The following is a 9442-nucleotide window of genomic DNA, read 5'->3' as shown; positions in this document are numbered from 1 at the left end:
CAGATGGTTTAATGGGTTATTCCATTGTGTTTGAGCAAGTGGTCAAATTAGACAGGCATCATCCAAATCAAAGAGGTTTTCTCCACTGGAAGCATTTTTTTTTTGTGCATTTAAGTTTTTGAAGATGTTTCGAGAACAGCACCGAATAGAGGGCTCACATATTCTTATGGGCATCAAAAAAAAAAGGATACCAGAATCGTGCGGTGGGGGAAAAGAATATGTAATTTACAAATGCAATAGCATTCTTTTAGAATAATTTAACTGAGGATACATCGCATTGATTTTTGAATGAGTTGATTTGGTTTAGTGATGTGGTTTCTTTGTGCAACAAGGAGATCATAAGCGTGTTATATTTTAATACATTTCTTTTTTATTGCAAACAATAATGTACAAAAGGCAAGTTTCTTTAAAGACAGGTCTTTTCAAACTCACCCAAAAGGCAAAATATCTGATTTGATAGTTTTAAGTTACAGAAATACTTTAATGTCCAACTTTTATACAGAAATAAGAGTTTCAGCCATATTACAGAGTGACTGAATTCTGTACTACTGAATCCCAATGACACGTTTTCCATTAAAACTGTTAACAAATATATATATTTTTGAATGCCTGTTGTCTTTTTTAAAAAGCGATCTGTTCAATCATGCCGCAGCTTAATGAAAATAGATTGAAAAATTTAAGAGGTTTCTGTAAATGTCAGGTAAAAAAAAGTTAGAAAAGGTTTTTTTCATTTTACTAGTTAGCAAAAAGTATTAGCTGAAGCAATTAGCAAATGCTGTAAACTACATTTGCAATCTCCATATTCCTTAAAAATTATCTTCCAGTCTTTATACATTTCGGATCAGCTTAATAAAGTTGATTTCTTTCCTTTTTAACTTTCACACAACTGTACAGTAGAGAACTAAGTACAAGTTTTTTTTTTTTAAAAAGCACTTTTAATTAAAAAAAACTTTACAAGATAAATAATGTTTTACAGTTTTTAAACCATGTTTTGGAAGTTCACTTACAGCTCTTCCCTGCTGAGTACTGAAACAGCAATGGGCACCCAGGACACTGGTACAAATCCTTTGCCTAAGATAGTAATGAGTATATACCATGCTGTTTGATTCCACCTTTGCATCACCAGTGAAGATTTGACAGTATTTGGACTTTAAAACGTAGTTATGCTGCCTGTGTGTACAACACATACTGTACTCAGTGGGTTGAACACATTTCCTGTAGTATTCCTGTAAAATACATTTATGCACACGTTCTCATGCAGGAAGCTGGAAGTCAGCTGCAGACTCACTAGCAAATGCCTGGATGATGCGCTTCTCAGCGTAGGAATGCACAATTCACCTCAATATCTGTGCCCATCTCGTAACACAGCGTATCCCACCATGTGTGGGGAAGAACTGGCGAGGCAATCAATACCTTAATTGTCAAAAGAAATAGCCAATTCCTGTGTTAAAATTAGTATGAGGGTCTACCTATCTCTTCCTCCTGCTAGATTCTGGCATTGATCTGCGATCGTGTTTCTGACTGGAATTGAAGGAACATATTTTTCAAAAAGGACATCATCGTAAATAGTGAAAAAAGATACTATTTCATAAAAAAATAGGCCGTACGGCATCAGCAAATGCAAACGTGAAGTATTCTACCAAAAGTGGTTTGGCATTTGATCTTTCAAAATAAGAAGATTTCTTCGCTAAAATATGTATAAATCCCCACTCTGCAAATGGAAATGACTCATACACAGTACATACTAAATTCAAAAAAAATTAAAAAAGAAAATCCTCCTCACAGAGGAGTGCAATACTACAAAATGAGAAGTCCAAACACAGGAAATGACCAAACCAGCTGAGTTGATTGTTCAGACTTGTTCATTCAATGACTTGCCAGTTCAGTCACCAGTACTGAATGGACACGGCGAAGCACTTTGTGGTAGGACACTTTGGCCACTTCTCACAGCAGTTCACGTTAGTGCATGGAAGCACATCTCTGTGGGATCTCCATCAACCTTCTTTGATGCACTCGAGAGAGAGAGTCTAGACCAGTGGGCTATTAAGGTCTGGTCAGCTGTGTGTAGACTGGCTGCTCCCAGTGTTGTGGACTGTGGGTCTGGGGGATGGAAGGGACTCCGGTGGTGTCTGCAATGGGCGTGTACATGGGGCGCTGGGATGGGTTCATGTAAGTGAAGGTGGAGAAGAGGCCGGTGGTTTGACCTGCCGCGTGGCTGTAGTAGGAATTGGTGTTGGTCTGGTGGTCTGTGTAGTCATACTGGGTGCGGGGGATGGAGGGGTAGGACGAGCTGTAGTGCTGCATGTTGAAAGAGCCATAGCTGATCTGCTGTGGGGAGTGCTGCTGCTCATTGTAGTGGCTGGGGCTGAGCTGCTCCGTCTTGATGTGCGTCCTCTGCTGCTGCCCCTGCTCGCCGGCCAGGCCGCTCATGGCGTGCTGCTTGGACAGCCAGGGGTGGGCGGACTGGGAGGCCGAAGAACCGCTGATGCCGTAACTGCCCGTGTAGCCCGTCTGGCCGCTCGGCCCGTGGCCGGCGTGGGTGACCGCAACTCCGGGGTGCCCGTTGGGCGGGAGGTACTGGTCGAACTCGTTGACGTCGAACGTCTCCATGTTGGACATGACTTCGCTGCTGAGTTCCCCAATGTCCACATTGCTGAAGTCAATGTGGGGTTGCCTGCCTCCTTCCTGTAGGGGGCGACCCTCACGCTTCAGGTCTGGTTTGCTTGGCTGTATCTCAGTCTTGGGCGTGGTGGGTGGTGTCGGTGGCCCCTGAGACTGGCCTGGAAACCAAGAAGAAAAAAAACACAATCCCTTTTATTTAAAGCTGTATCTCTAAACTAAACTAAGCTAAACTAAACTAAACTATGAGACTGGAGTTGGACACAAAAAATCTGGAGTAACTCAGTGGGTCAGGCAGCATCTCTGGAGAAAATGAATAGGTGACCTTTCAGGTCGAGTCCCTTCCTCCTCCTCGTTATCTCCAGAGATGCTGTCTGACCCGCCGAGTTATTCCAGACTGTTGTACCTATCCACGGTTAAAACCAGCATCTGCAGTTCCTTCCCACACACACCATTAAAAAAAATAATTCGTTTAGTTGTAACTTAGTTTAAACTTAAGGTGTGGAAACGGGACCCTTCGACCCACCCAGTCCACGCTTGTCCCAGGTCATCCCACTTTCCTGTCCACTCCCTGCACACCAGCAACGATTTGCAGAGGGCGTGCCAATCCGCAAAGTCGCACGACTTTAGGGGCATGGGAAGAAACCGGAGCCACCCGGAGAAAACGCACGCTGCTGCGGTGGCAAGGAGAAAGTTACATGCAAACTCCGCACGGCCAGCACCCGAGGCCAGGATCGAACCCGGGGTCTCCGGCGCTGCGAGGCAGCGGCTCTACCAGCTCGCGATTATGCACAGCGCGGTATTAACGCACTGCCACCCACAATCAGGATCTCCAAAGGACTGCGTTCAAAACATTGCAGAAGTCCACAACATATGCACCAATGCCACTGTGTAGGAAGGAACTGCAGACCCTGGTTTAAAATTAAGATAGACGCAAAAAGTTGGAATAACTCAGCGGGAGGCAGCATCTCTGGAGAGAAGGAATGGGTGACTTTTTTGGGTGGAGACTGAAGATGGTCTCGACCCAAAACGCCATCCATTAATGTTACTTCTGAATATAGACATCTCTGGAGAGAAGAAATGGGGTGACATGTTTGTATGCATCATATATATATCAGTCTGAGGACGGGTCTCGACCCGAAACGTCACCCATTCCTTCCCTCCAGAAATGCTGCCTGTCCCGCTGTTACTGCAGCAATTTGTGGCTACCTTCGATTTAAACCAGCACCTGCAGTTCTTTCCTACACAATACTTCTGTCTTGTTTCTCTCATTCTGCTCCCGGGATGTGAAACTCACCTGAATGTTCAGCCGGGGAGTGAACGTCACTCATGCTAGAGGCGGAGTGAGGGGAGTCGGCCTGCAACACCTTGAACAGAGCATTGGGGGTGATGTGGGTCTGCTCGGCACCTTCCTCGTTCTCCCCTTGCCCGTTCTTCACCGATTTCCTCCGCCTGGGCTGGTATTTGTAGTCAGGGTGATCCTTCTTGTGCTGCACTCGTAGCCGCTCCGCTTCCTCCACGAATGGACGTTTCTCGCCTTCGTTAAGCAGCCTGCAACCAAAAGCCAAGAGAGACCCAGAATTAACAATGCGTCAAGCACCTCCCCACCCACCATACCCTGTGTTCGCAAAACAATCTCTGCCTCAACTGCGCGCCGGTCACTTGTAACCCAGCGATTAGATTTAGCAGTACATCGCACAGAATTAATAAAAAGCAAAAAGACTGACACAAAATGCTGGAACAACTAACTCAGCGGGACAGGCAGCATCTATGGAGAGAAGGAACGGGTGACGTTTCAGATTAAAAAGAAAACCCTTTTTAGCTTTGTACAGTTGGAGATAGTTTGAGAGCGCGGTCGGATTCTGCGAGGTTACTGACCAAGCGCGTCCGGACAAAGTGGTTTAGAGTTGTAAAAAAAAAGGGCGGAGGAGGTGAGGAGAAGGTTTTCGGTGCAGAAATCCGATCGATTTTTTGACAAGTGTCCCCTCCAGTTACGCGCGCCCAAGGCAGATTTAACTGCAAGACTCGGGGGAAAGAGTTTCGCATTCACCTCCCTCCCCGTCCCACATCTCTCCGCCTCCCCCCCCCCTCTCTCTCTCTCTCCCCGAAACCAACCAAACTTGTTTTGACTTCCAGCCCTCCCCTGCACCAACTTCCACCGCCAAGCAACGCGCAACAACTTTTGCTTTCTGCAAGTCCGCTCGAAATCTGCGCCCTAAATCTCACTCGATTCGTTCGAGTTGAAACTTTGCATTCTGCACCGTAATCTTCAATCGCTCGACTCGCGCAAAATGCAAAGTCTCATTTCGCTCATTCCCCGGGCACGTTCTTGCAGAAAGCATGCAACGGGTGCAGCCAATTGCTTAAGACGGAGCGCGGCTTGCAAAATAACGCGGGGGCTCGGGAACTGTGCCTTTTACCTGCGTTCAACACTGCGCCAAAGTTTAAACCTTGCAACTGCATGTAGTAAATAAATAATCGCCAAAATCTCCTGCTCAAACAATAATTCTCAAAGAGACTAGGTATCTTCGTTTCAGTGAGTGCGAATGGGTGATCAACAATAGCCCGCACTTTCATTAAAGTTATTAAAACAAATTAAAAACACTGTCAACTTAATCTTAATTCGGACTGTTTCATTAACAGCGCGAGGTTGCTGAACTCACCTCCAGAGTTTGCCGAGAGTTTTGCTCAGCTCTGCATTGTGTAGGTGGGGATACTGATCAGCCAGTTTCCTCCGCGCTGCCTGAGCCCAGACCATGAAGGCGTTCATGGGCCGTTTGACGTGAGGCTTGTTCTTGGACGAGCCATTGACTCGGACGGGCATGGGCACCAGGGTCCAGTCGTATCCTTTGAGCACCTGGGTGACCGCTTCCCGGATACACGCCGGGAACTTGTCATCGTCCTCCTTCTTCGAGTCTAAACTCTGGTCGTCCTGCCCGTTGTGGATGGGCTTGGTGTCCTCGGCGTCCGAGCCGGTGCCCGAGTTGCACGGCGAGCCAGCCGAGTCGTCAGACATGGTCGGACTGGGCACGTCGGAGAGAGCCTTCTCGTGTTCCTCTGTCATTTTCACGAAGGGGTCGAGGAGATTCATGCAAAAAAGACAAGTGGAGGCGCGACTGCACTCAGCAAACCCGGGGAGGGAGGGAGAGAGAGAGGAAACGAGGTGGCAAAGGATAAAACTCGCCTTTGACTTCCCTCTCCTTGCCTCTCTCTGTGTGAAGGGGGTATGAGACTCTGCAATCCGCTCGGAGTAGTAACCGACTCTGTTGCTGAAACTCGGGCAGTCTTCTGAGTGTATAAATAAAGGAGCACAAACTCGTCTTCGCCAATCGGTGCAAACCGCCTAGACCTTCCGAAAGAGCAATTGGTGCAAAGTTTTAAGTGACAGATACAGGCGAAGGCGGAGTCGGAGTCGGGGGGGCGGGGAAGAAAAGTTTTCGGTCTCAGCTGGGAAATGTAAGGTCGACCCAACGTGATGTAATTAGATCAGGCGACAGATCCCGGTAGTTTGAGCGGCAGTGTTGTCCCTTTTGGCCATTATTGTCGCCCATATATCACATATTAAGATTAGTCTGCCCCGTTTGAGAATCCGCACATTCTGTAAACAGGAAATAGTCGGGCGAATTATCTCCTCTGATCCTCGGGACGAAAGCTACAGAAGTTTATTCGAGCGAGTTTGCGCTTTTGTCTGGAGACAGGCGCCTTTTTCTCTCTCCACCAACCCCCACCCCCCCCCCCCCCCCCCCCCCCCCCCACCCCAGTCTGAATCCGAATTTCTTTACAATTGGAGTTTACTATTGAGTCGGTTCGTAGTGTCAAATCTAGACTACCTTTTTCCCCCACCCCGCCCCCCTGCGAAAGTGCCAAACGCCACGATTCTAATCAAATTCCTTCAATCCACCCATAAATCAGGTGGTTTCCATGCCCGTTGTGGCGATAGCCGGCCCTGGCGATCAGTTGGCTTCGCGTTGTAGGTGCGTTCAAATTCGTCCTGTGCAGGGTTGCAGTGGTGCGCCCATCGGCTCCTTCATTGAGCGCTGTGAACTGGGCGTTCTTAGTAGCAGCGCCTTTATCAGCCTCAGGAAGACGGGGTCAGCTCAAAGTAAAACCATCATCCCCCTAGTTAATAAGACTCAAATAAAATGCTCATCGTTCCGCGCGGAAACCGAAGACTCGGTCAGAGATAGCTGGAGTATATTTTACAAAGTGCTGGAATCAAGCTGAATAAAATGTAAACGGCAAAAGTAATGAGATAGTGATGAGTTTTAATGAGTGATGATCGGTGCCATCTGAAATAATTATTGGACATTATCAGTGAGTGCTCTTGTTAGATGATGGGGGGGGGAGGGGAGGGGGTTCGCGACGGGTGCGGGTTCATACATGTGTGGAAGCCAGTGCGATAACTAGAAAGGCAGTTTTGAGTAGTTTTTTTTCTGTGGTTTTGTGTTTTGAAAACAAATCCTATTCGATCCCCATCCTAATTCCGCGGGTGTGCGCCTCGACACGGCTACATTTCCCCGATCGACAACATCTCGGTGCAAAAAATAGCGAGTGCGAGATCGGTAACAAAAAAGACACTTCCTACGGGCGAAGTCAAACGATGCGGCTTTTTCATATCTGGGACCACGTTCTGTTCGGTGGGAAATAATCAGTTCTGCTTCGACCTGTGAGGTTGTCCGGTGGAAACGTTTGACCTGCGAAGGATCCAAATACTTTTGGATTTTTGGGATGGGAATCCTTCCGTCTGGGTTTTAATGAAAAAAAATAATCTACGTTTTCTTTGGGAATGCTGGCCTTCGGTGGGTGAAATTTTAATTAGGAGTCTGCCGCACTTTCCTTGCTTGCCCACACACACACACACACACACACACACACACACACGTATATATATATATATATATATAATATTGGATTCACAAGAATCTTAATACAACGATCCATCAATTGATCTCAGTTAGAATTACATTTAAGAATGGCCCAATAAAAAATGCGAATAAACCCTCTCCTTGCAACCATTACACCTCAAAAACGGCTGTAAATCATGTAACTTTCGATGTGTTTAGGCCACATATATATCTAGTTTAGTTATCACTGACTCGAGGAAAGTCCTGATTAACGGCGACTTTTCCTTGGGATTTTAATTGCACTTTTCACCGATCTAAATAAATTAGCCACTTTAATGAGAGTTGTTATTATTCAGGACACGTTAATAATGACTTTAATGGGTCTTTGGATGCTGTGACTGAACGCTTTCTCGGCAACAACTTTTTTTTTTGCTGGCTTTCCGTGATAAGAATAGTTGAACACGTTCAATTATTCAAGAAATGCATCCGGCGCAGTTTAGCTCTCGGAAGTTCTTGTCAATAGCTTTTCTCTTTTGAAGAAAGAACAAAAAAAAAATCATCGACGCTCTTCTCCCATCGCTTTTATTTTCCAGTTGGAATGGATTTGAGTTAGATTTTGGATTGTGTGAAATGGCACTTCAGGAATAACCCAATATTCTTTAAACGGTGGCAAAAAAAAAGTATATTAAAAAATCTCCCCAAATAGCCTTTCAGGGATTAAGCACAGTTGCCACGTTAATAAGGTTGAGTTGTGATATGATAATAAATGATAATAAATGAATTGCAAAGGTAAATCCTCATTGCATAATGTTTATTTCGAATGATCTATGAACAAAAATAACTCTGTTGTGACCCGTTTTATAATTGCCAGCCGGGGTTTTGTGGGAACGAATTTGTTCGATTAACAAGCGCGCCGAGAAATGCCTGCCCCCCTTCAACATGGGAACAATGTAAGATCGCCTTAATCGTCTCATTGACTACTGTTTATCTGTGCTGAAGAAAGCGGCGTGTCAACAGAACTCGCGAAAGGCAGGACGCTGTGGAGTTGTAATAATTTATTGGGACCAGAGGTGGCGCCACGGTCCCGAAAAACCTGATCAAACTTCTCCCCACCAGCCAGCAAGGAAGGCAATGTCAACCGATGCCCCCTCCAAGAATCACAACATGAGGAGCGCACCTCCCCCAAGTTATGCTTCATTCGTTTACTGGACTGGTTCTTAAAACAAAAACGTGAGCAAACTTCTTTTTTTGGGAGGGAGGGGAGGGGGGTGTAGGATCTTTCCTTTTTTTTGTAAATAGTTGAGCAAGAATATCTCTGACCGACCCGAACCAGGCACACTCAAAAAAAGAACATACATTTTCTTTTCTTTTAGATATCCACGGGAAATACGCAGTTTGACTTCTTTTTTTTTAATTGTGGAGTGGTGTGCGGTGGGGATTGTGAAGAGGGGAGTTACCAAAAGAAAATGTATACATTTGTCCAGCATGCGAAGAAAGTTGAAATCATATGATTTGAAACGTATCTTGTCGTTCCGTGTGTAAAGAAGTGAAGCCGGCTGAACAGAGCTCCCCTTGACTTGGTCGGAGGAGTTATAATTTGAATTAATCTCACAGAAATACAAAGTTCCGATATGCTTTGCTGTTAATTCGTTCTTACAGTTCGTTAAATGCAAATCCAGAAATATATGTTCAGCCAAAGAATTATTTTAGGGTCGATGAAACAATATTAGGACGTTTCTGAGGTTGTACAAGCCAATTTAATTTATTTTGATTGGTAGAACGTTTTTTTTAAAATAAGTATCAATTAATATTTTAATACATTTGAATACATTCGCTTATATGCAGCAGAATTGTATAAAATAACACACGATATACTGACAATTTTACTGACCGATCGAAGCTGGTTTCACAGAAAGCAATGATGTTGCCTTTTTATAAGTGAGGGGGGAGTCAGTATGCTTCATCGAAGTCCTGCTAGA

General features: G+C 45.4%; 1 protein-coding gene and 1 long non-coding RNA gene across 2 annotated transcripts in view; one reads left to right on the top strand and one right to left on the bottom strand.

Annotated features, from left to right (window-relative positions):
- Positions 1-350: 350 nt before the first annotated feature.
- Positions 351-5919, bottom strand: sox9a (SRY-box transcription factor 9a). The gene is made up of 3 exons (XM_055653902.1): positions 5283-5919; positions 3917-4170; positions 351-2780 (listed from the first exon to the last, which is right to left on the bottom strand). Exons 1-3 carry the CDS (start codon positions 5708-5710, stop codon positions 2044-2046), a joined length of 1419 nt encoding a protein of 472 aa, XP_055509877.1. The 5' UTR covers positions 5711-5919; the 3' UTR covers positions 351-2043.
- Positions 5920-7520: 1601 nt separating this feature from the next.
- LOC129708257 (uncharacterized) overlaps positions 7521-9442 on the top strand; it is a 49226-nt gene continuing 47304 nt past the window's right edge. The window contains exon 1 of the long non-coding RNA XR_008725313.1: positions 7521-8693. This is a non-coding gene — a long non-coding RNA (uncharacterized LOC129708257). The remainder of the gene's footprint in view (positions 8694-9442) is intronic.

The sequence above is a fragment of the Leucoraja erinacea genome, chromosome 23 (genome assembly GCF_028641065.1).
Source record: "Leucoraja erinacea ecotype New England chromosome 23, Leri_hhj_1, whole genome shotgun sequence".
Classification (NCBI taxonomy): domain Eukaryota; kingdom Metazoa; phylum Chordata; class Chondrichthyes; order Rajiformes; family Rajidae; genus Leucoraja; species Leucoraja erinaceus.
This window is presented reverse-complemented; position numbering and strand designations above follow the sequence as displayed.